The sequence below is a fragment of the Passer domesticus genome, chromosome 3 (assembly GCF_036417665.1).
Source record: "Passer domesticus isolate bPasDom1 chromosome 3, bPasDom1.hap1, whole genome shotgun sequence".
In the NCBI taxonomy this organism is placed as follows: Eukaryota; Metazoa; Chordata; class Aves; order Passeriformes; family Passeridae; genus Passer; species Passer domesticus.
Genome location: NC_087476.1, coordinates 6,422,077 through 6,447,131, shown reverse-complemented (window position 1 = coordinate 6,447,131; position 25,055 = coordinate 6,422,077). Strand labels below are relative to the sequence as shown.

At 46.1% G+C, this 25,055-nt stretch overlaps 3 protein-coding genes across 10 annotated transcripts; 1 reads left to right on the top strand and 2 right to left on the bottom strand.

Annotated features, from left to right (window-relative positions):
• Nucleotides 1–430: 430 nt before the first annotated feature.
• Nucleotides 431–8,382, bottom strand: ANKRD66 (ankyrin repeat domain 66). Of its 7 annotated transcripts, none has more exons than XM_064411739.1 (4): nt 8,248–8,382; nt 6,720–6,951; nt 5,201–5,429; nt 431–834 (listed from the first exon to the last, which is right to left on the bottom strand). In XM_064411739.1, the coding sequence occupies exons 2-4, from the start codon at nt 6,856–6,858 to the stop codon at nt 654–656; spliced, it is 549 nt and encodes a 182-aa protein (XP_064267809.1). In that variant the 5' UTR covers nt 6,859–6,951; nt 8,248–8,382; the 3' UTR covers nt 431–653. The 7 variants fall into 7 exon arrangements, with proteins under 7 accessions (XP_064267809.1, XP_064267807.1, XP_064267811.1 ...); XM_064411737.1 differs by having other exon boundaries at nt 8,216–8,352; XM_064411741.1 differs by having other exon boundaries at nt 6,720–6,869; nt 8,216–8,343.
• Nucleotides 8,355–24,876, top strand: PLA2G7 (phospholipase A2 group VII). 2 transcript variants are annotated; one of them, XM_064411731.1, is made up of 11 exons: nt 8,355–8,706; nt 15,412–15,539; nt 17,554–17,704; nt 18,264–18,357; nt 18,992–19,060; nt 19,538–19,685; nt 21,031–21,144; nt 21,416–21,507; nt 21,929–22,102; nt 23,092–23,240; nt 23,586–24,876. In XM_064411731.1, the coding sequence occupies exons 1-11, from the start codon at nt 8,370–8,372 to the stop codon at nt 23,687–23,689; spliced, it is 1,560 nt and encodes a 519-aa protein (XP_064267801.1). In that variant the 5' UTR covers nt 8,355–8,369; the 3' UTR covers nt 23,690–24,876. The 2 variants fall into 2 exon arrangements, with proteins under 2 accessions (XP_064267801.1, XP_064267802.1); XM_064411732.1 differs by lacking the exon at nt 8,355–8,706 and adding an exon at nt 14,730–15,241.
• Nucleotides 12,967–14,689, bottom strand: IMP3 (IMP U3 small nucleolar ribonucleoprotein 3). Its single transcript, XM_064411735.1, has one exon. The coding sequence runs from the start codon at nt 14,628–14,630 to the stop codon at nt 14,073–14,075; it is 558 nt and encodes a 185-aa protein (XP_064267805.1). The 5' UTR covers nt 14,631–14,689; the 3' UTR covers nt 12,967–14,072.
• Nucleotides 24,877–25,055: the final 179 nt, after the last annotated feature.

Genomic DNA, 25,055 nt, shown 5'->3' with positions numbered 1-25,055 from the left:
GCTAAAAAAAAGGCAGTGCTCCAATACCCTTAGTAGTCACAGCTGTCTGAAAGCAGAAAGGAAGGAGCACATTTTCCCTTTTGCTGGGTCAGGAATGGAAGATTCAGGCTGTTGGATCCACGTGTCCAGTGAAAGCTCAACATTAATATCTCAGCTTCATCCAGAAGAAACAAGTACATCCCAAGTCCAAGAAAAGAGACAGGCATCACCAGAGGCTACAAGTCCATGTAGAGCCTCCTGGTTGACTCAGTGACAGAAGCAAAGATGCAAAGGCCACAGACATCAGCAGAGCAAGCAGAATCACAGTCCAAGATGCTTTGGTGAATCAGGTAGGATCAAGATTATTTTTTTCCCTGGCAATATGTGTAACTGCTGCCATTGCAGTAACTCTAAACATTGCAGTGATTTACAGTATTGGTATATTTAAACATATTCTTCAGTTGTTTTTGAGATCAGATACATAGAAACACACAGAGAGGCTGAAGCACTTCTAGCTCTTAAGGAGATTGTTTACAGTATATCTCTAAGGATGCACTCTTGTAGCCTTCTGTTTCTTCCATTCATCCAAATATCACACTGCAGATCCACCTGAGGTCTGCCAGTGCCTTGCTCTGCATTGCAAGTGCTCAGAGGCACCAAACAGGCAGGGCACACTACTGCTTCCCCTTTTTTCCCCCGTTTTTCTTTAGAATAGAGGCTGTACACTTCTCCCAAAAACATGGCGGATTTTTCTTAAGCTCTTCTTTCTTGAGTTCCCAGTCTTCATCTCTCTGGTCTAAGGGGATTTTTCTCAGTGCAGCTTTCCTGCGGAAGTTCCTGCTCTCCACCTCTGCTCTGGGAGAGAAACCAAGAGTGAGCACAGCACACACACATATCTCTGTTCACGTGTGCCCATCTACAGGGTCAGGGGTTGTGTCTCAGTCTGGTCAAAACCCCGATGCCACCAACACCTGAGGAAACACCACAGTGTGCCCGGCATGGTGCAGCCCCAACCTCCTCTCACAGGGAGCCCCTGGGCCCCAGCACTGCCTGGATCCAGACATGGACATTCCAAGTGTAAATCTTGCTCAAGAGAAGACAAACCCTTTCCTCTTCCTGCAGGGCTCTGATTTTGTAGGCACTCAAGATTCAGGAATCTCTGTCAGAAACACCATCCAATATCAGGAAAAATCCTTTTTTTTCTGTAATAGAGCATTTCTGTCACATTAGTGACAGCTGTTCTAGCTGACAGCACAGAGCAAAGCCAGCAGCTCCATACTGATGGATCTCATCACTGGGCTTTCTATGTCATAGGATCACAGAATGGTTTCAGTTGGAAGGGACATTATCTCATTCCATACCTTCTGCCATGGACAGGGACACCTTCCCCTAGACCAGGTTACTTGAAGCCCCACCCAGCTTGGTCTTGAACACTTCCAGGGATGGGGCAGCCACAGCTTCTCTGAGCAACCTGTGCCATGGCCTCACCACCCTCACAGTCAACAATTTATTCCTAATATATCTAATCCTACCTACCCAGGCCATTCCCCCTTGTCCATGCCCTTGTCCAAAGTCCGTCTCCAGCTCCCTTGTAGGCTCTCTTCAGGTACTGAAAGGTGCTCTCAGGTCTCCACAGAGCCTATGTTTGACAGTGGTGGTTGATGCCCCATGGCTGCTGGTGTTTAAGAGGCATTTGGAAAATGCCCTTCCATAAGGTGCTTTAAATTCTGGTCAGTCCTGAAGTGGTCAGGCCATAGGACTAGCAGTAGGTCCCTTCCAACTCCACTACCCTATTGTCTTCTATTAAGTATCTGTTCCCAAGGGCAAGAAACCTTTTCCTATAAACTTTTAAATATAAATTTTTATTCATTTATTTATTTGTTTGTTTGTTTACACATGAGTATATATATGCCCTTCTCTGAGATAGCAGGACCCTTTGGTACAGTTTCAACAGCCGGCACTTTGCAGAGAGGCTGGCAGCAGACACGGGCAGAGGGTCTCTGTGCCATCCTTGGCAGGTCTCATAGCATCAAGAGTAAATCCCTTCTCATGCAAACCAAATCTAATGCAAAATATGCATTTGCTATTCAGAGGCAGCTGTTTTGAAAGCAGCTGTTTCCTAACTTTTGCATGTTCATGCAAACCTCAGTGAGTGGAACTGATACTCAGCAGTGGAACATTCCTAATATTTGCATGTCAATAATATTTCCATGTTGATACATGCAATATTTCCATGTGGGTGCAGTCCTCAGCATAATTCAGTGGCCCAGCCCAGGTAGGCAGGTAGTTCATGGACCTGGAAACACCTGGGGACAAACAAACAGCATGCAAGGGTCACGGGGTGCTAGAGGGGGCTGAATTTGGGTTCAGGAAGGATTTGGATGCTCAGAGGCCTGTGTAGATATGCACATCAGCCCTGCAGTTGGTGCAGACCCTTAGATGGTTTTAAAAATTGCCTTTTCTCTCTTTCTGCATGACAGGCAAATATCCAAAACTGACAGGGAGGGTGTGTAACAAAATGTTCCTCATATTTATATCCCACGCACACCACTGAGTGGAGAGCAGAGCTGCTCTGTGCTGTGCAGCATTTTGTGTAAGCACACTCTTAATTCTCTGTCTGCACCACACACAGTACTGCCCTGTACCCTTTGGCACTGCCTGACCCTGGACACCACCTCTGAGACCTTCTGCACATCTGAAGGAGCAGACTGTAATCAAAATTACACTACAAGTGACAACTGTTCCTCCTAGTTTACTCCAAGTTTGCTGATGTGACACCAGTGTGTGAAAGTGAAAGCATCCACTGTGGTCATATAATAGTGGCTGATTTTAAAAAGTATTCCTGAGCTTCAGTGATAAACTCTTGGCTGCCCACAGGCTGGGTTATGGCCATGAGGTGATTGTACAGGCTTTTAGTGTATTATAAAATGTTCTAGAGTGGGCATTTGAAGCATCTTCCTAGTCATTAGATCTCCCAGCCATGCTGAGCCATGCAGCTATGGGGTAAGTCAGGCCAGCATGTGTTTCTGAAAGACAAATTTTCCACTTTAAATCAGTCATTCACCACAGAAAGCCCTTCATCAACTGACCTGAGTCACCACAGGCTGTTGCTAAGGTGTCTCAGACCAGGATGTCAATCATTCTGTCAATCAGTCTGTCAGTCATTCTCTCAGGTGTCGCTGCCTGCCACAGGCATTGTTTGGCATCATCCAGGCAGTTCCCCTACCCCTGCTGTCAGCTCACTCCCATGGCTCTGGAGCACATCCAAAGCACAGCAAATGCTACACACTTGGCAGGAATTACTGGTGACATTAGTGCAAAATGGACAGCATTGAATAGGCAAGTAATTGCTATAGATTTTTCATCCAAGGGGCAGAAGTCTGCAGACTTTCACCCTCGAGGTTAGATAATATTTACCTGTTCTGGTATAGAAACTAAGTATGGCAAGAGCTGAGAAGAGTATAAAGAGAATCTTTACTGGAAGACAATGCCCCATTCTCATACCTGAGCTTTACTACCTAGACATTGGCTAGGTAGTAAAAAAATCTAATTTGCAAAGCTTCATTATCAGCTGCTCGCTGCCTAAATGCCTTTAAACTGAAGGTCTGAGAGAAAGAAGAGCTGATACATCTGTGTGGAAGGAAAGTGGTGAATAGTGGAAGATGACAGCATGTCAGTTCCAAAACCAAAAAGGCTTTAGCTCTATGATGGTCTGGATGCCCCATTCTGGCAGTTCAGCTCCATCACACTGGAAAAGGCTTTGAGCAATCTGGTCTAGTGGAAGGGGTCCCTGTCCATGGTAAGGGATTGGAATGAGATGAGCTCTAAGGTCCCTTCCAACCATTCCATGATTCTGTGTTGGGTGGGCAGGTAAAATGCAAAGCTATCAGCAGCTTCCAAGAGCCAGAGCTTGGAAACCAGAGCTTGTGCCTCCACTACAAAGTTTTCTGGGCTCTGTACAGGGGAATTTTGCAGTTTGGTTGTATTTTCTTATGGAAGGACTCTGATGTGTCAAGATAAAAGGCGGGCATGGGGCATTTCAGCAGGAACCAAGCTGCAGAAGTACAGCAGAAGGACAGCAGTACCTACAGAAAAGTTTATATGGATTAATGAAAAGTGTCATTTGTGAGGCACTGGCCTCCTCAGATATTTGCCCATCACCATGCCTGATTTTGAACTTGGCAGCTTGTGTGCTGCACTGGCAAGCTGGAGACTTTGAGTAGGATAAACGTCTATTAAAAAAATACAGGATATTCAAGGTACCAAAGCAGTCTTGAAAATGTGGAAGGGGTGAAAGAGATACCAGTGAAGGATGATGAAAGGACTGTAAAGTCACAGAAAAACCCAGGGAGAAAACACTTTTGGGAGCTCTCAGCACTCCAGGGTCTGGCAGTATATCTTTTGTGGGCAGTGTATTGAATTAAAGCAGTGTTGGGACTGTGGCTTGCACTGAACAAGCTGGTTGGCCTCTGGTGATCTGTTCCACTCCTTTAGAGAGATGCAGGGTGGGACACAGTTCAAACCTCTGCAGTAAAGCATCCTGATCCAGGGAAACACCTTTGCAAGGATGAAAATACCTGTGAGCTGAGCCAACAGCTGAAAAACAGGAATGGTAATGGGGAATCATTAAAAAGCATATTTCTTATGGCATGTGCTGCCACAGTGCTAACTGTAAGCAATTAAGACAACACGGATTTTCCCAAAATTTGGAAGTACTATATGACCATCTATTAAGCGGTCTAATTTACAGTGATTATGTAAAAAATAGGGTGGCTTTTTTTCTTTACTATAAGAAAGCCCAATTATATACACATAAATATATATATATACACACAACTGCTGAGGGCTGTTCCGAAACAACTCGACCCGTGTATTTGCTATTCCCCACTGTAAGGGGTTAACACTTGTCAGTTGTTGCTTTCATTTCTGTTGCCTAATAACGGCTCTGCAACATCCTTACAAAAACAATGATGTCATGAAGTGGTAACGATTTTGAAAACATACTAAGGGAAACCGCAGGAGGCAGGGGAATAAAAGAATGTCTTCTCACGGCTTCCCCGTGACAGCCTCGTGTTTGCTCATCCACTACAGCTTGTGTGTCAGGGCTTTAGCAGGCTTTGGGTGGGAAGGTAAGTAACGCACTGTGTGTGTTCTGGTCCTCTGTGGAGCAGCGAGGTTAATTTTCACCGCAGCCGCAGCGAGACCTGCCAGCACCACTCACTTTTCCAAGAATTTGCAGCACTCCCGGTGTCCGTAGATCTCCGCGAGCCTCCGTGGAGTGTCTCCGAAGAGGTCGGCGGCATCCATAGCAGCGTGCAGGGAGTGAAGGGCGCGGAGCACCCGCAGCTTCCCCGCCTCGGCAGCGAAGTGAGCCGCGGTCCAGCCCACGTCGCTCCGCAGGCAGTGCCGGGCTCCGTGATCCACCAGGAGCCTGACCAGGTCCAGCCTCCCTGGCAACGAGAGAAGATGCTTTAGAGTTTATACCTTCAGGATGCAGAGGGTGGTCACCCACAGCTGGTCACAATTCCCTCAGACAAGGATTTCACCCACCTGACTATTTGGTTTGTCATATCAGTGATACTGAATAGAAAGTGCTGGTTATTTTCCCCCAAACTAGACTGTTTCCAGAAGAAATTTACAACAAAAACAACAACCAAATCAAAAAGCTTTCTAATTTCTGAACAGCACATGTCAATTAGTCATTGACCAATTGGTTATTTCATTGCTTCATTTTGGTTTTTAGTTCAATTGCAAAGTAAAATTTAAACATTGAGAATGGGAAAACCTGTGAACATCTTTACTAAAACAGTTTTTTTGGATAGCAGGTAGAGAAACTATTGCTTTTTCATTCACCTTCACATTTTTCTAACTAGTGGAATTGCTTAAAGCAGCAAAAAAAATTATTTCTACACCACTTCACACTGCCTTGACTGAGCTAGACTATTCCAAATCACATCTAGACTGTCAGCTTCTCACTAATTTTTGTTAAGTGCCTCAGTCCCCTTTGCTAATGTTTAAATGCCTAATAAACCATCACAACAAAACAAAAACATGGTCTTAAGTGTAAAATAGGAAATCACACACTTTCTGAGCAAAGACATACAATGACATGAGATCCCAACAAACACTGTATCACAGAGGAGTAGAGGTCTAGTTCCCATTTTATACTGTGTACAATTATATATTATTTATTGTTGCATCCTCTCTTTTTTGGGCTGTAAAGGTGTATTTGAGTTTACCAGACACTTCTGAAGGTGAAGGACCAAATGGAAGCTATAAACAGCTCTGGTCCTGCATTGTTCATTCAAGAGATATAAGAGATATAAAGAGCAATGTAAAAACACAATTATTATTTTGTTCTATTTGGTTTGATAAATACGTGGTGTAAATACAGTGGGTTTGACTTCCTGCTCTTTCCCACAGGTGTATATGAGAAATAAACCCATGGAGTCATCTCTTAGAAAAGTAAGGGAGGAAAAGCAGCCATTCCCTATGTGTAATCATATAAATTGCAAATTGTTGTGTGATGGAAGAAAAAAAGCTAAAAATCATTTCAACAGCAGCCCCATTTTGCTGGCAAAGTTCCCATTTAAATGGATATTTAACCTCTTTTTGCTCGTTAGGGACAAAAATACCAAATACAAGCTGAGATTTTGCCAGCCTAGATAAAGTCACAGGTGATCAGCATCACCTTCTATGATGTCCATTCACAAAGGCAGCAGAGCTGGGGGTGCCTTTACCTTTGGCAGCAGCCCAGTGCAGGGGGGTCCTGTCATGCCAGTCAACATCCTTCTGGTTTGGGTCACAGCGCCCTGCCTTCAAAATCTTTTTCACCAGGTCATAGTCGCCCACAGCCACGGCTTCATGGAGCTCTGTCATCAGGAAGGCACCTGCTGACAGAGGGATGGTTGTTCAGTGGGTGTTCACTGATGGATCAGCTCCTCTCAGCACCTTCAATAGGTCAAGCAGCACCTGGATTAAAAAATAGACAGGCACCATGAGAAACCAAGATTTGTCCAAAAATAAGGAAAAAGGAATCACAGGGGAAAAAAAAATATCTTCAAACCAGTGATCACAGACTGATGGTGACTTTTGGTCTGTAGAACAGAAATCTGCAGCAAAGTGCAGTCCTTTATATAAAGGACTTGTAGCTAAAGCCACGTTGAACATTTGCCATGGGTTTGTTGTGCTCACTAACCATGGGAACTGGCTCCTCCCTGGCCAGGCCTGGTAGCATTTTATTGCAATGACAGAAACACCTATGCAAGCATCCTCTGATGTTCTGTGGTGAAAATGACAAAAAGGGATAGTAACAATTAGGCTTAGAAAAAGAGATGATAGGGCAAGGATGAATGGTCTTAAACTAAGATTTATAGCCTGTTTCACACCTGGGTGGTTGGACTGTGTAGATAAGATCCAAAAGAAAGACCCATATTTGTCTTCTACTGAGTTTGACTCCTGCACATCTGGGAAATCTGAATATATTACAAAGAAAATTAAATTTTGGAGCCCCTAGTGGGCCGAAGAAGTATCATGGGATCTCTGTTACTCTAACCACCTGTGTACTGCTTCCTCCTTCTCAGTGTCTCTCACTAACCTTGAAGAACCTGTTCCTTTAGATTAAAAAGAGATATTATGACTTGTTCTTCAACACATTTCAACAACATGAAATCTATCCTGAAAATGTCAAATGTTAATGCATCCACCCCATCACTGCAATGAGAACTGGACAAAAGTACAGGAAAAAAAAAAATTCTTGGAGCTTTTCATACAACTTTCTTATTCTTTTCCAGCTTCAGCTCATACCCACACCCAGAGGGAAGGGAAGCTGCTGATCCCAAAGCAGGAGCTCAGCAGCTCTCCAAGGGGACAGCCCATAGGGGCAACTTCATGAGCAATTTAAGCCAAGCCAAATTCTACCTCGCTTCCTCCCCTGCTGCCTCCCTTTGCTAGCCTTGAAGCTCGTGGGGATATTTCACAGCTGTTGATCTCTCACAAAATTAATCTTTTATTGCCGTTTTTCAGGTGAATTCCCTGAATTCAGCATTACTGAGGGGGCAAACACCAGGACTATGCAAAGGGGGGTGAGTACAGATCTGCCCCACAAGCAGGGACCTGTGCTAAATCCTCTTTCAGCCACCCCAGATGTACCCAAAAGTGGGATCTGCCTCCCTAGACTGCGGTTATCTCCTTCGCACAAGGACAGAGGAAAAGATTTGTATTTTTACAGCACAACCTTGAGTCAAGGCGCCGTCCCCCGCTGCTCACCCGGCCACAGGCATTGCAGCTCCTCCACGGGGTGTTGCAACCCATCCGGGGGAATTTTCTCGTGGGGTTCCTGCTGCTTGACCCAGCCCCTGCCGGGAGATCCAGAGACAAGGAGCCCACACATGACCCTGTCCCTGCCGTACCGGGGCACTGCCCCGCACCGCGGCGGCCGCGGGCTCCGCTGGGACGCGCTGGGCATGGCTCCATGCCAGAAACTTGTTTTCCAGGCCCAGGGAAGATTTCTCCCAGAAAGATTGTCTCAGCTGAAAACTAAGGCAAAGTTTGGTCCCTCCCCTTCGGGGAGAGCCCGGCAGTCGCTGTGCCTGCGACAGAGGCGGCCTCCTGAGGGAGCAGCCGCTGCTGGCCCCGCTCCGGAGGGCCGCGGGTGGCCGGAGGGGACATCCTGCTCCTCTGGACAGCAGGACGGGACCAGGGGGCAGCCAGGACACCGCACAACAGGTACGTGAAGCCCTGCAAAGAGCAAAAAAAGGATTGGGGGGAGCACGGGAGGAGCAATGGTGACGTGAGGGGAATTTTAAGGAGTTGAGTAATTTGTGCGCAGCACCTCGGGCAGCTTCACTGCTCGCACTCGCCGTCCCCAGCCCTCGAGGGATCGCGCTCCTCGGCTTCCCTCATTCCTTCCTTCCAGCCCCTTATCCGGCCCCAAATCCCTGTGTGTCCCTGCGGAAGGGTGGCATTCACTCCGGGTAACGGGGTGACAGGGGTAAGGGGGACATGTCCCTTCGCCTGTCCGTGTGTGGACAGCATTCAGGGAAATAAAACCACCTCAAACACGGCTGTGTCCGGCGTGGGGATGGGACGCAGCAGTCCCAGGCTGCAGCAGGGAAAACTCCGACTAGATGGAAGAGGAAAAGATAATTCACAGCGAGAGCGATTAAACTGTACTAAAGGTGCTCAGCACTGAGACATGCAGACCTGAGGCAGCCCCATGTGTGCCCTGCTTTGAGCAGGGGTTTGGATTAGGTGACTTCCAGCGTTCCTTCCCCACCTAAATTCTTCAGGGAAGCTGAGTGGGACAAGGTGTAGGAGCTTTGAGTGCTCTTCCAGCACAGCATCCACCTTGTCTAAACCCAGCATCCCGATACGTGCACGGGACCCTGTGCCCCAGCTGCTCTTGGAGCTGGTGTGGAGAGAAGGTGGTTTTAGGACGTGGCTCCCCTGGTGTGTTTCAAGCTCAAGCCCTGTGTGTTTCAAGTTCAGGCTCAGGTACAAGGGACAAGTCGAGGACTGCCATGTCAGCCACACGGACCCGCCGGGACAGCCTGCCTGCACTTTACCCTGTGACACAGCCATCCCAGCCTCTCCAGGAGCTCAGGTGGTGGCTCCGCTGGATAGGGATCGAAGGTGGTGGTGCTGCCTGGGCTTGCACTCACCAACCCCACTGACGTGTTCACAGCAGCCCAGAAACTGTGCTGATTTACTGCTGGGGACATGTGGGATCAAACTGTGGTGAAACCCTGCTGGGGACACATAGGATCCCCTAAATGCAGCTTCAGGAGGAATGGGACATGCTCAGATCTCCACCTCTCATTAATGGGTTGCCTCCCCTTTCTCTGCCTGCTGGGAGCAAAATACTTTCTGTCTTCAAAATCAGCTGATACGAGGGAGGAAGAGACTGTTGTGCTTGCAGAGAAGTGAGAGGGGATGGTTCCCAGCAGGCAGGCTTCCCACTACAAAGTCCTGCTGCAGGCCCAAAGCAGCAAGCAGTGGGTCAGAAAAGATGCTTCACTGCTAAAAATGGTGTATTTAAAAGCAGGGACAAGAGCTGGGGCTCTCATGTAAATGTTGACATAACTCAAGATAATAATCCCCCAGACCCAGTGAATGTTGAAGTGTTTTGCCTTCTGGGATAGGGACTAAGGTGATCCCAAGTCCTGCTGGTGAGAAATGGCTCTTTGTTTCAATCTCCAGGGTCAGATCTGCCAGGGGATGTATGTAAAACATTATTCAGAGCTCAAAAAGGGGACAGTGAGACTTCTGTCTGCTATGGGGTTTCTTACTGGGGAGTGCTGCAGAGATGAGCATGGGGAAGTGCTCTTCAGCAAGGCTAGAAGGCCCGGACCTAGCCCAGCATATAGGACCACCACCCAAAACCACGAGAATTGCCCAATCCCACTTTGTTTCTCAGTCTCCATTTCCCATCTTGAGAAGGGGGATGTACCTTCCTGAGCCCCAAGGCTCATGGTGAACTGCTGTCAGTGATTAACTGAGATCAGCACTTAAGCCACACCAAAATGTCGGATGGAAGCAGCCTTTAAAACATGCAGCATTCTTGTTTACTGGGAAAAAATGGAGCTCAGATCAGTGAAAAGCCACATTTGCATTTCAGTGACAGCCTCATTCTTTTACACGTTGTAGCACAAAAGGCGTCAGTGTGAAGGACTCCTTCCTTCAGCTCCCCCACATTCCTCAGCCTCAGCTTCTCTGCTTTGGCAGCCTTCAAATAAAGGGAAAGTCAAGGTCAGGAAACAAAAAAAAAAAAAAGAGAAAAAAAAAAGGAAAAAAAAAACCAGAGAAAAAAATAACCCACTCAAACCTAAAACCAAAGTCCCTGGTAAAACCTCCTTTCCTGCAGCCCACTGTCCAAGTGAGAGCTCCTGCCTGGAAACTGTTCCTTGTTTGCCAATGGCTTTTGCACTTCCCAGACCCCCTGCAACCCCGTTCTCCCTTTCTGGAGAAGCTGGTACCCCTGCACTCCCCAGCTCCTGGGACAGGCACACATGGAGGTGGCAGTGACCCAAGTTTTGTCAGGGATGGAGTGAGTTTGCCCCATCACCAGCACCACCCTCCTCTGTCCTGCAGCAGCAACTTCCCACAAGACCCATGCAGATGTTGGGGCGCCTGAGGAACATCAAGCCCACTTCAGAAGGTACCGGGAAGAAGCACAGTGACACCCAGGACCCCATCCTGTTACTCTCACATGCATAAGTTCTCCTGCTGCAAGTCCCCAGAGCAGTGGAGGGGAGAGTTTGAAGGACCTGGCCCAAAAAAGGGCAGTGTTGGATCATATCCTCATGCCAGTTCACACAGGCCCATGGCAGCTGACATTGGATCAGCCTTGGAATTTAACAAAAGCCTCCATGTTTATCCAAGTGCTGGGAAAGGCTGTCGGAGCTACTTCCTGTGCCCTTTCAATCCCCAGCTCCAGAACTGCTGCAGGAACCACCCAGCAGTGGCCACAGCGTGTCAGCTCCGGAAAACAAACCCAAACCCAGGAACTAAAGGCAGAAGCACAATGGAACACGAGAGAGCCATCATTTCCCTGATTGTAATCACCAGCAGGAATGTGGCTGTGCTGCTGGAACTTCCATTTTGTCTGTTTATTGTACTTGAAGCGTTCCCAGCTCTGGTCAGGGATGTGCGAGGATGCCAGCTGCTAAAAACTGAGGAGCAGGACACTCATCTCAGGTCTCAGCTACTGTACAGACAGCACAGTTAAGAAATTCCAGACTTAAAACACACAGCCTGATTGCTCAGAGAACTAAGAATTTGATTTCCAGTACCACAGGAGGAGAGCAGGGGTCATGGATGCTGTTATCCCACACATTTCTAGGGAAATCAATTACCACTGCCTAATTTAAAAATTAATAAATTGTTAATGATTAATCAGTTTTCTTCTGCTACAGATGATAAAGGTGCACAGATGAATGATAAAAAGCAGGTTTCATACAAAAGGAATGGGCTGATTATATAAACTGCAGAGGCTGAGAGGCTGGAGGTTTGATATTTCCTTTTCTGCAGCTCCTCCAAGGGCTGGACACACTGGGCAGAGCAGGAGTTTAGCATCTCAGTAGTAAAATGCCCTGCACAGTCACTGTGCTGGTACTTAAATTCCCCCAAAAGAGTAAAGCACAGCAGAAGAACTGTTTTAACCTACACCTGAATAAAGCACCTTCTAAATTTCCCAAGAAATAATGGCATTGTTCTAGAGGAAAGGGAAGCTGGGAAGGTGTTTAAAAGTCAGGCTTCAGGTGTGAAACTTTTTTTCAGTCTGCATTTCTTACCATAAGCAAGATGCACACTCTAAGAAAAAGGTTAAGATGTTGTTGAGGATATGGTTACTGAAATAAATTCAAGTACAAACAGCAGTAGTAGGTAAATGGTTTATCCACCCATTTAGTGTCCTTTTCTTCATATCTATTATTGCTTTAATAATTGTTCTGCTTAATACAGCTGGATTATGCGATTGGGAAGAAATGTAAACATTCTGTTTGCCTTACAAAAACTTGACATATTTGGTGAGAGATTGTGGTCATGCAATAGCTCCAAAACACACCTCACCTGAACACTTTTTGTGTTCAAAAAAGCCACACTAAGGCATCCACAACCAGAGCTTTGACAGTAGCTGCACTCCAGCTCTTTGGATTTGGGATGGACAGTCACAGCTCTGCTCCTAAATCTACTGCCAAATTCTTTCATAGCCCTGGGTAAGGGAAAGAAAGCATTCCTAGGAAAAACACGTTACAACTCAGTAATAGCCCTCTAGCTATTAAAATAAAACCAGACTTATATAAGTTATGTGAAAACTTAATTTTAAAAAAGTTCTGAAAGGTGGCAAACAGGGCTTACTGGATCATTTAAAAACCAGAATAAACTCATAGACACTATATAATAAAGCAGTCCACACATTTCTTCACCAATTAAAAAAACCCCAACAGTTTTATTTTGGGGTTTTTTTTTTTTTTTTGTTTGTTTGGGTTTTTTTTTTTGTTTTTTTTTTGGTTTTTTTAATCAAAAGAGAACAAAGTTCCCAACAGCCCCTGGCTAATGTGCCTAATGCAAAAGTTCCCCCAAATGTGCAGGTAAGATCAGCTTTTGCTCCAACACCTCCCCAGTTAGATCCATTTATGATGGATCACAAATGATGCCTAATGGTCATCTGGAAACCCACACATCAAAGATACAACTCAAAGCATCAAACTTCCCTTCACAATTTCACAGGACAAAATTTTTTGGTTTGTTTTGTTTTTAATTCTGTTTTTGGCTAAAATTTTAACAGTTCCAGAAACACTGTATTTGGCCTTCTTGTTTACTGCTGACCCCCAGAAATCCCCTCCTTTTTCCCTGATATCATGGGAAACCCTTCCAGAAGTAATCTGATTCCTGTGCATTCAACAGCTGAAGGAGGAACCAGGACAAAGAGCAGCGAAGCAGCTAAATTCAGTCTTAAAAGAGCCACTAGGCTTGGCTTAAAACCCCTTCCAGCAGCTACTATTAAGCTGCCAAGCACTTGAGCCTGACCTAAATCCTCTCCTGTGACTGGGCAGAGACCTTTCCAAGCACTTTTGCTTTATGGGATGTAAGGATGATGGAGATGCACTTTTAAGGATGAGGGAGCTGGGCACGCTGGGGATGATGATGGAGCTGAGATGTGTCCTGGGGTGATGCTGGTATCCCATCTGTCTCTTTAGCCCAGAAGTAAGTTCTGAAATAAGATCTTTAAAACTAGATCTGAGAGCAAAGAGTGGGGGAGAAGGAAAATTTGCCCTGAACCAGGACAGCATGCCAGCGATGATGATGGAGCTGAGCTGCTGGGCTGACCGTGAAGCTGGGAATGCCAGGGTTGATGATGGAGACAACGATGAAGCCGGGCCACTGGATGTATTCTCGAAGCACTGTATGTGTAAAGGTTGTTCCTCTGCATGGACGAATGGAACCATGAGCTGTGAAAGGGAGCCAGGAGCAGGTCAATGCGACACTGGAAGCACACAGTTTCCTTCTGGCTCCCTTTGCAGGCGTGTGAATATCCCGTGGTGGCATCACCGTGGTCTTATCGGTGTGCGTGTCCTGTGAGCAGGGCAGCCCTAGGCGGCCAGGTCGAAGTCGTCACGCTCCTGGTTGTAGTCGAGCACCTTCTGCCGCAGGCGCGACGCGTCCACCCAGGTGATGAAGTCCTCGACGGCGCGGGGCACGAGGAGCGCGGGGTCTGTCACCACCTCGGGCCCCACGCGGACGTGCCCCTGCTCCACGAAGGTGACGGCGTGGCGCAGGTTCTGCGCCATGCGCAGCTTCACCAGCAGGCAGGGCAGGCGCCGGCGGCAGAAGGCGGCGGCCGAGAGGCTCTCGCAGACGGCCAGCGACTGCCGGCTGTTCACCAGCCCCAGCCCGTGCAGCTTCTCCAGCAGCGCGGCGGCGCAGCGGGCGCGGAAGGCGGCGCTGGCCGGGCCCAGGTCGCGGAGCCGCCGGGCCAGGGCGCGCACGGCGCGGGCCAGCGCCTTGTACTGCACGTAGTCCTCCCGCCGCTGCACCCGGTACCGCCGCAGCGCCCGCACCTCCGCCAAGTTCCCGCCCGACGCCTCCCAGTTCACCAGGTCCAGCCGCCGCAGCAGCTTCTGCTCGTGGTACTTCAGTTTCCGCACCATCTTCGCGGGACCGGGATCCGCCGCGCCGCCGCCTGAGAGGGGCTTTTCCGGGGCGGAGCGGCCTCCGGCCCCGCGGCTTTTCCGGGGAGGAGCAGCCGTGACATCGCACCGGGAGCCCCGCCCCGGGGCAGCGCGGCCGGGCGGCGGGGTACCGGGGGAAGGATGGCTCCGTGTCGCCTTCCCCAAGGAGAAGGCGGCAGATAGAGCCCAGCCCGGGATGCGGCTGCTTTCCCCCGCGCTCTGCGCATCGCCGGGGCCAGCCCGGCGCGGAGGGGTCAGCCCAGGTTCGGCCACACCGCCCCGACACCCGCTCCGGCACGGGCAGCCCGACCTTGTCTCGCCGGGGGCCGAGCCTGGGATTCGTCATTCCTGCTGGAAAAATGGCAGCGGCGTTGTGTTTTTCCGTGACATCCCACTCCCCCTGATGCACAGGCCGGTTTTCCTTGAGGAGCAGCAGAATCCTCCCTTTGTGCGGTCCGTAGCACCGCAGAGCTCCCGAGTGCCGCCGCGGCCTCGCCAGCCAAAAGTTTCATCCCACTGTTCTGTAAGTGCACGGTGCTGTCTGCACCTTGGGATTCAGGATACAGCAAGGAAAATCCCCAGTGGAACAGGTCAGGTTGGCAATTTGGGATTTCTTTGTTTCTCACGAGCAGATTTCTGTATTGGCTTAATCTTGATTTTCTTAATTCTGGATTTTCAGCGTGCTGGATTTGTTTCAGTGTGGGTGATCTGGTCACAGAGGCCATGGTGGTCTCTTGATTTGCTTTCTGTTTTCCCCCAGCTTTGTCGGTGAAGGCACCAATGGAAATGTGGGGCACCAGCAGCACTGAGAAGTTTTACAGGATCCCTGAAGGAAAGGGACCACACTCGGTTGGATGTACAGATCTGATGACAGAAAATGCAGTTGAGGTAAAGCTCTTGACTATTTGGATTTAAGCCACAATGGTAGTGAAACAACTGGCTGGAATTTTAAAGCAGAAGGTCTTGCCTGTGTGCTCCATGCTGACAGAGCTGAGCTTTCTATCCTCTCCATCCTGGTGTAGGGTGTGCACTGGGCATTTACCAGATGGACGTAACCTGCAAGCCTTTCCCATGGCCAACTCCTCCCTCTTCTAATGTCCTTGCCTTTCTGACTCACCTACACAAGATACTGCAGAGAAACTGTGTCCTTCTGGAACCCAGGGGGATCTTCCCACCCACCCCACTGCTCTCTCTTGTGCTGGGTTCCCTAGGAGACTCCACATGCAGACCCTGTGACTCTGGCTGTTCTCATCACAAAGATCCCAACAGGATTTGGCAGGGTTGGGAGGTGAGCCTGTGTAGTGTTTCAGCTGCAGTGTAAAAGACAAGACGTCTTCTTGAGATGTTATCTCACTGAAGATGAACAGGATGTCAATTTTGCAAGAGGTTAGCACAGTGAGAAGTCACAATAGTAAGACTCGGACATTAACCATACAAGTAATGAGCTTGCTTGTGAGTTTCCATTTCAAATCTTCTTGCCTTTGTGAGAATACATCTGCATTTACACCGTGGCTTTACTCCACAAAGTAGCCAGAGGGAGTGGAACTTGGGATCAGTTTGCAATGGTTCATATATTTTCCTTTACTGAGCTTACTCTGTATCAGCACAGAGAAATTACGAGTTTCTCTTTGCAGTCAGCCCATGTGGGTTTTCTACATAAGCATTATGAGCAATTGCAGTTCTCTCAGGCATAAATAATGAACCTCTTCCCCTTTCTGGTAATCAGTTAGTCATTGGGGAGGCTCACTGGGACTGTTCTGAGATCAAGTTAATATCACTACCAATGTGGAGGAAAGTTCTTCCATAATGGTCTCTGTGTCAAAGGTTGATTCAGGTTTGATAAGTGAATAGAAACAAGCTTCATTAAACAAACTTTTGGTAAACTGATAAGTTCGTGTTCAAGAAATCAGGCTTTATTTCAAAGCTCATGTTTATTTTGGCCCTGATTGTTATTTGCTAAAATCAAAATACAGCTGGAGCAAGACATTTGAATGGGGTGTTGAAAATTCCCTTGCAAACCAGGAAATAATGCAAATTGCACACAGTTTATGTGCTGGGAAGTCTGCTTTGTGGTGTGCATTGGTACACTGCTGCTGTCTGTAAAGGAAAAAGACTGACAAGGGGGTATGGAAGGTCCCTGTGAGTGTGGAAAGCTTGGGTGCTTTCCTGGGATACCTGGAGTACAGACAGCAAGAGTTTTTAACTGAGGCAGATGAAACACAAGCTAACAAAGCTGTGTTTAGAAAGATGGACCACAAGAGACTTGTGAACTTCTTGGTGAGGAGGAAGAGCGATGTATTGTTCTCCTTTGCTGTGCAGCTGCCCAAGAACTTTGCTGACAGCCTCGGCTCAGTTTAGGCAGGAACACTACAGCCACATTAGACAGCCTTACTTTCTCCAGGCTGAACAGCCCCAGCTCTCTCAGCCTGTCATGCTCGGAGAGCTCCAGCTCTCAGGTCATCCTCAGTCACCCCTTCAACAGCCCTATAAAACTTACCAAAACACATCATCAAACCATTCCCAGTGAAGAAGACAGAAGAAAAGATCCAGTAAGACGCTGGATTGAGCAAATAGGTAGTGAGTGTTTGTAATAATTAACTTAATTAAATGAAGCATTTCTAATAAGCCCTAAGCTAACCTAGAGAAGGTCATGTGTATCTCCACACATGCTGTGATGATGTGTATCTCATGTTACTTTAAATTCATTGTAGGCACAGGAAGATAGGATTGGCATCAAAGCCTGTATATGATAATCATTTTCTTGTGAGATTCTCATCATTCTCTTGAACTGCATTCTTGCAACCTGCACCTTTTCTATAACTGTTTTAAGCTTCCATTTTCTCTGCCATATATAAATAAATACATTATTCCTTTTTTTTTTCCTAATTTTTCCTAATCCCAGGGAAGCTTTTTGCGCCTGTATTATCCAGCACATGATGCCACAGATATCGAGGAGGCACGATGGATTCCAGACAAAGAATACTATCAGGGACTCTCTGACTTCCTTAATCTGTACCGAGTTGTAGGAGAAAGGCTTTTCCATTACTATGTTGGTAAGACTTGTTCTTGTTTTATTCCTTTATTCCTGTCACTGCCTCTGTGCTCCATGAGTGTTACTGCTGCAGGGCTGAAAAAGAGTTTTTAGTAAACAGGTGTGGTTTTGTGGGATGGGTTTGTGTAGTGAGAGTGCTAAATGTGGCCCCAGCTCTCAGGCAGTCCCTGACTGCTCTGCACAGAAGTGTCTGGGCAGTTTCCTCTAGGTCAGCTGCACCTGTGTGTTGTGATTTAAATCCCACAAGGAAATGTGCAAAGATACAAAAGTCAGAGAATATCAGCAAGACCTGGATGCCTGACTATGAAGATTTAAGAGATATGCAGACTTGTGCCAGGCTGTGGATGGAAGGAGGAGAAGACAAGTATCTTCTGCCAAGTAAAATGTATTTTCAGAATCAGATCTGTATTTGCTTTCTATTTTAAAGATGAGTCTTGGCACCTTATCTTTAGGTGATTGCTCTGATATTAGTGATCACTACATTCTTGGGATCTCTCCCACAGGAACAAATGCTTTCTCTCATTCCAATAATAATGATGTACACTTTCATTTTTATTTAGGTTCAGTGACCTGTCCTGCAAAGTCAAATGCTGCTTTTAAGCCAGGAGAAAAATACCCACTTATTGTTTTTTCCCATGGACTTGGAGCTTTTCGGTAATTTTGCAGTTTGTTGATAAACTGGTTTTGTTGTCTATGGAGACAGCAGTCTCCAAGGGTGGTTCTGAACAGATTTTCAGTAGGGGGGTGAGATCCTTGTGGAGCTGAAACAGATTTGAAGAACAGGCTGCCATGTGTCATTATGCCCCCACTGAAACAACAGCAGGATTGGTGTATGGCTGGTCACAGAATAATAGAACAGCCTGGGTTGGAAGGGTCTTTAAAGATCATCTCTGCTGTGGGCAGGGACAGCTTCCCCTAGACCAGAAGGTTGCTCAGAGCTCCATTTGTGTTTTCCCTTTGTATGATGGAGGTGAAGATATTTACCAGCCTATGAGGATGTTGTGAAGATTAGCTGCTTTATTTTTGGACAGCTCTTTGAAGATGCAAAGTGCTGTGTGTGCTACTTACTAAAAATCAGTGGCATTTTCCTTTCTGAATAGGCAGTAAAACAGTACCAAGGTTTTGTGAACAGACTTTGGTACCTGGCATATGAAATCTTGCTCTGCTGGGTAGCAAATCAAAGAGAAGAAATATTGAGTGGAGACTAGTGCATACCAGTGTGGTCAGCACTTAAAGAGCAATGGAATTGAAAGAATGACATCTCACCAGAATGTGGTTTTTATTGCAGGACAATCTATTCTGCTATTTGCATAGAGATGGCTTCTCAGGGCTTTATAGTGGCTGCTGTGGAGCACAGGTGAGTGTGCTGCACATTTTGGATTTCTGGTGGAAAGTAACTTTGTCACATAGAACAAAATGTTATTTATTCTAAAGAAGAACTTCTGTATTTTTTTAAAAAAGAAAAACTAACATCTCTTTTTCAGTCCTGCCCACACTGCCCATAGCTCATCTCTTCTCCAAACAAAGGGAATTTTGTTTATATAAGCCGTAGAATGAAAAGTCTTGGGGTATATATAATTTGTCATTCTTCAGATGTGCTATTTGTCTCACTCTTATTGTTAGAATATAAAGTAGGGGAATAATATAGAGGAGGTGGGAGTTTTGGTGGGGTTATTGTGTTATTTAGAAAGTCTGTGTACACTCGGGTTGCAATTGCAGCAGCATTGGTTGATAGCTGGATCTCTTCAGATGAGTGAAATCGGAAACTTCTGCTGACTTCATCTCAAACCAAATGGAATGCACACCCAGAAATAACCTCCTCTTGGTATTCCAGAGATGAATCTGCTTCAGCCACATATTATTGTAAAAGAAGGTCCGTTTCTGAGTCACAGGAAGAGTCTGTGCCTAACATGGAGAAGGAGTGGATCTACTACAGGAAACTGAAAACTGGAGAGGAGGAGCGTTGCTTGCGCCATAAGCAGGTGCCTGGGCTGGCTCTGTGCTCTGGGAAGTGTGGCAGGAGGGCTGTGCTTAGGGCTAGCAGAGTCTCCCTTTGGCCAGGGGAGCAGTCTTCTGCCATGGCTTGGGGACATATGAAAATGGATCAAGTCCTGTGCCCCTGAAAGTGGAACAGCCAACAACAGCTTTCTTCAGAGCACAAGCTGCTCCCTCAACAAAGCTTTTTCTTGAAGTAGCACTCTTGAGCTGAGTCATCTGTTTCTCTTCTGGTCCCACTGAACTTTTTGTTTCTTCTCTGTCTCCTCCACTTTTACTGCCCAGCCCAGCCTAAAAGTGACACAGAGTTGAGCTCAAGTGTTTGTGTGGCCTTAGGCTTGCATTAGCTTTCGTTTACTGTTCATGGAATGATGAATCATGGCTGCTCTGAGTGGGATGTTTGCTTTATAGTCCTTACCACACTTGAAGGTGTTTTTTAGCAATGTAAACACTGCAGACTTCAAATTTATTATAAGCAGTATCCAAGCTGGATGTAATGGGGCTATACTGACAAGCTCTTCCAAGCATACACTTGACCTTTAAAATATGGGAGTGGTTTTTCCAGCTAATGAAAACTCAGCCAGGGAGGTGCTTCTCTTTATCTCCCTGGGCCATACAGACAATACTACAAGAGTCATTTCCTGGATGAGTACAGTGTCCTACCCGTGAGTGTCAATGTGTTATGTCTGGGCTTGGAAATAACCTTCAGAAGCTGTTGTCTGCAAATTTCATAAGTCAGGAGATTGGGATTTATTTGAAATTCAGTGATGCACAGACATCTTATTGCCTGCCTACATACTGTGGTTCCCAAGATCGCTACTACTCCTTGGTTCTACTTGAAGCTTTTATTTTACTGACATACTAGTTAAAAACTGTTCTTATGGAACAATGAAAACCTTTTTTTCAACAGCTTCACTACAATTTTCAGGGATGAGTATATATAAAAAATGGGATGGGCTTCACTTTTTCTTAGTTTGGTTTATCCAGTGTAAAGACAGTTTCAAGGCTATTGTGTGATGGGGCAAGTGATAGAATGACATTTGCTCATCCAGGTGAGCCTGAGAAGCATCAGTGAGTCAGCCTTCCTTGGAGTTTTGAAACTTAAGCCTTTCACATCCCAACAACCCCTTTTCTTAAGCAGTGACAGAACAAAGGAGTTGAAGGCCTTTGGTGCATGTTACAGGGATAAATGCCTCTGTGTGCAGAGGTTCTGCAGTTCAGAATAGTGGGGGAAAATTATCAGATAAAGTCATGTGTCCAAGGGGGTCTTAAGCCTGGCAGTTGTCTGATGATTCCTTCCACTGCTATGGCTCAACCTCTCTTTCTCCCCAGGTGCAGCAAAGAGCACAGGAGTGTATCAAAGCTCTCAATCTCATTCTTAAAATCAATTCAGGAGAGGAAGTAATGAATGTATTACATTCAGACTTTGACTGGAACAGCCTAAAGGTGAGTGGAAGGTGCCACCTGCATTTTGTTAAACACTTAATAATGCTTCTCATTTCCCCCTTCCATTTCTAAACTGGCTCATGTAAAGTATTCTGCAGATCACTGTGTAGATCTCTGAAAATATTCTCAGGTCATCCAAAGCTAGAGAATAACGGAGCTGAAATGATGCTCTTCCTACTTCAGTAGGATCTAATGCCTAAAAAAATTATTCCCTTTAAAAACATAAGTTTGGGAAAGAAAGTCTCTTACAGCACCTGGATTTTTTTGACAGGATTCTGTTGATACTAGCAGAATAGCTGTGATGGGACACTCTTTTGGTGGTGCTACAGTTATTGAAAGTCTCAGCAAAGAAATAAGATTTAGGTAAGTATGCAAAACAAGGCCAGAGACATTTGGCACTTGAGAGGTCTGGAGCAGGGCAATTTACCTAGGATCCCCCAACTGCTAGTTGGCTCCTCAAGAAGAGTGTTGTTTGGCATGTCTGGCTTTCTCCAACCATGCTTTTCCAAGTGTGGGGATGTGGTGGAACATAACAGCTACATCTTACTATATCATGCTACTGTGGGACCCTGCAGTCCAGCTGCACCTGGCAGTGGAGACCAACATATGGAAAGAATGGACTAATTCTCTTCCCCCAGAGTAGAGATAATTATGAAACAAAGTGATTAATTTACCTGTTCGATATCAGAGAGACTTTGTCTTTCCCATGCCTCTTGCAACTCAAAGCACACTCAGAGCTTCCAGGCTTTCTGCTTCGGTGCCAATATCCAGATGTTTTTGGCAGGTGTGGCATTGCCCTCGATGTGTGGATGCTTCCTGTAGGTGATGACATTTACCAAAACAGTGTCCAGCAACCACTGCTTTTTATCAACTCTGAAAAATTCCAGTGGGCTGAGAACATCCTAAAGATTAAGAAGCTCATCTCCAATGACACAAACAAGAAGATGATCACAATCAAGTAAGTGCTCAGGAGCCATCATCTCTGTGGTTGAAGCTCTTGTTGGAGCTGTGCAGTCACAGGTAACTGCAGACAGACAGTCCCTAGAGCACAAGTTTGAGGAGGAAGAGGAGCTATGGGAGCTGGGGATGTTTAGCCTGGAGAAAAGGAGGCTCAGGGAGACCTCCTCACTCTACAACTACCAGAGACGAAGGTGGAACCAGGTGAGGGGTCAGGCTCTTCTCCCAGGGAACAAGAAGAAATGGCCTCAAGTCATACCAGGGGCAGTTCAGATTGGATATTAGGAAATATTTCTTCATTTAAACTGTCATCAGGCATTGGACCAGGCTGTTTAGGGAAGCTGGGAAGTCACCATCCCTGATGTTTAAAAGATGTGTAGATGTGGCACTGAGGGATATGGTTTAGAGATGGAATGGCAGTGCTGGGTTAATGGTTTGATTTAGTAATCTTAGAGGTCTTTTCCAGCCTAAATGATACTGACTGTACTATGACTGTCTGTCCTCATGGCCCAGGTTTTCAGTGTATGTTTAAATTAGCCATACATCCCCTATAGCAGGGACAGAGACTCTCAAAGCAGCCAGGAACCCCAAGTTTAAGACACTCCAAGGTGTGCATTCCTCCCCTGGGACACAAGCTTTGTGCTGAGTGTTGTGCATGAACACTTAAAACAGCTTTCTGGGGGCAGCTCTGCAGCCAGGGAGGGATGGCTCTATCCTGCACCACTGAGCAGGGAGACAACTTGATTTTGATGCTTTGCCAAGCCAGCTCTTTATTGCTGTTGCAGTTACAGTGACTTACAGCAAACATGTACAAACCTTCCTCCCTTCTGTGGTTAGGGCAGAATTTCCTGCTAATCTTGCTTGTGAGATTGAAAGTTCTTTTATCTTCTCTTAAAGACAGCCCAAGACATTTGACTGAAGTCTGTGCATCTTTTAATCAGGCAATTTAATGTAGTCTTACAGGCCTGTTGATTGTTTTTCTCTTTGCAGGGGGTCAGTACATCAGAGTTTTCCCGATTTCACATTTGTGAGTGGAGGAATCATTGCAAGATTTTTCAAATTAAAAGGAGAAATAGATCCAAATGAAGCTATTGATATCAGCAATCATGCTTCATTAGCCTTCCTACAGAAACATCTGAGTAAGTATCTGTTTACAGTTAAGTATGAAGCTGACTAATACTTCATTCCTGTGAAGCTTTTTATATAACCATTCAGTTTAAAACAAGATCAAAATAAGTGTGTCAGTGGAAAAAATAAGTCAGACTTCTTTAGAGGTTTGTCAGTTACTTTTGTAATCTTGGCAACTCAGAGGAAAATCACTAACATTTGTTCTGGTACAAAACAAATCTGGAGTATCATTTTTTCCTCCTTAAAACATTTTTCCTTCCCTACTTTGCCAAATTGATTTTATTATTCAGTGCAGTTTTACAAAAAGCTGGTTACTTAACTCATGGCCACTTGGTTTTCTTTCCCCCATCCTATAGGTCTTAAGAAGGATTTTGATCAGTGGGATTCTCTTGTGGATGGAATAGGACCCAATGTTATTCCTGGAACTAATATTGACACATCTCCAGCTGAACCTGAGTAAGGAACACAAAGTACTGAAAATGCCATGGACATCAGGACACTAATATTGGTCAGACATTGCTCAGATATGTGGTGGCATTAAACACCTAGACAGCTTTTGGGGTGTGGAGGAAAAAAAAAAAAGGCAAGGCATTAAGTTACATAATCATAAAAACAGAAGTTTCTGTTCAAATGAGTTAGTGGGATGCTCTGAAATACTGTAGTAGGGTAACTTCTGCTTTGTAAGCAGCTTGAGGAAATCACTTGGTAATAATTTAAATGCTCTTTCTGGTTTTGACTGGAATCAAGGTTGCAGAAAGACAGTAGAGCTCCTAGGAATTCAGCTACAGGTTCGTTTACCAAGCTTTATGTCAGTTTGCATCCAGGAAGCCTTTCCTGCAGCGTAGGGGAAAAGAAACAAACAAAAAAAAAACCCAAACCACCACTTGTCTGTTTAGATTCTAAGTATTTCAGCTGTGCTCTGACAGCAGCTGGGAGTTAGGGATGCCTGTGGAGGGTGATCTTCTAAACTGTGTCTTAGTCACAGTAAAAGCTACAGGAAAGAGTTCAGCTGACAGCAGAGAAAGTCCAGACACAGGACTCCTGACAGGAGCTTAATCCACTTAAATGTAGGATGTGTTTAGTGCCATACGTAGAGGATGATGTTTATATCTCAGAAGCTTTTCCATGGGTCACTCCAGTAGCAACTGTAATTGCCCTTGGGCAAAGCTCCAGCAGCTCCTCCCCTGTCTGAGTTTCCACTATCACAGTCAGACTGCAGGGGAAATACAGATGTGGCACCTCTGCAGCTCCTTTTACATGGTCCTTGGTAGGACTGCTTCAGCTCCAGGCAGTAAACACTCCCCAGACACCCAGCTTTCTCCAGGTACTCACAATGGTCTCTAGGTGACTCAGCTGGCTCCCACTGACAGATACAGACAGCAGTGGTAGTACCTGGACAAAGATTGCCAGCAGCCACCTGGGTGGCCTTTTTAGGCTCTCCTTTTTGGATCAGAACTGCCTGAAGCTGCCCCATGGAAGAGTGTCTTCTAAATTCTGTTCATTTCAAAATCAGGTTACAAACAAAACCATGGAAGCAAATTAAGAAATTAACAGTGTAATTAAGTATTTTACATAATCTGTGATATTGAGATTGCAATAACAACTAAGACCTGTCTTTCAGAATTTAATTAAATTATCCGCAGCCTAGTGCCGTGTATTGTCTCTATGAAGCAAATAAACATGTTTGTCTTATGAGTCAGCACTAACACTTGAGATCCACTGTGAGATTCACTATCAGCCAGCTTGGGTTCCTAAGTCCTTGTTTCAGCATGAAAAATCCAAAGCTTCTGAAGAGGAGGGAGCAGCTATGCTACACAGGAGCATGG

Coding starts and splice junctions, on each gene's coding strand:
- ANKRD66 (XM_064411739.1), bottom strand. CDS start 6,858: ATGACAGAGCTCCATGAAGCCGTGGCTGTGGGCGACTATGACCTGGTG. Junction 5,430..6,719: donor GCACTGGGCTGCTGCCAAAG/GTAAAGGCACCC, acceptor TCTCGTTGCCAG/GGAGGCTGGACCTGGTCAGG. Junction 835..5,200: donor TGCTGCAAATTCTTGGAAAA/GTGAGTGGTGCT, acceptor TTTCTCTCCCAG/AGCAGAGGTGGAGAGCAGGA.
- IMP3 (XM_064411735.1), bottom strand. CDS start 14,630: ATGGTGCGGAAACTGAAGTACCACGAGCAGAAGCTGCTGCGGCGGCTG.
- PLA2G7 (XM_064411732.1), top strand. CDS start 14,848: ATGCGGCTGCTTTCCCCCGCGCTCTGCGCATCGCCGGGGCCAGCCCGG. Junction 19,061..19,537: donor GTGGCTGCTGTGGAGCACAG/GTGAGTGTGCTG, acceptor TTGGTATTCCAG/AGATGAATCTGCTTCAGCCA. Junction 19,686..21,030: donor GTTGCTTGCGCCATAAGCAG/GTGCCTGGGCTG, acceptor CTTTCTCCCCAG/GTGCAGCAAAGAGCACAGGA.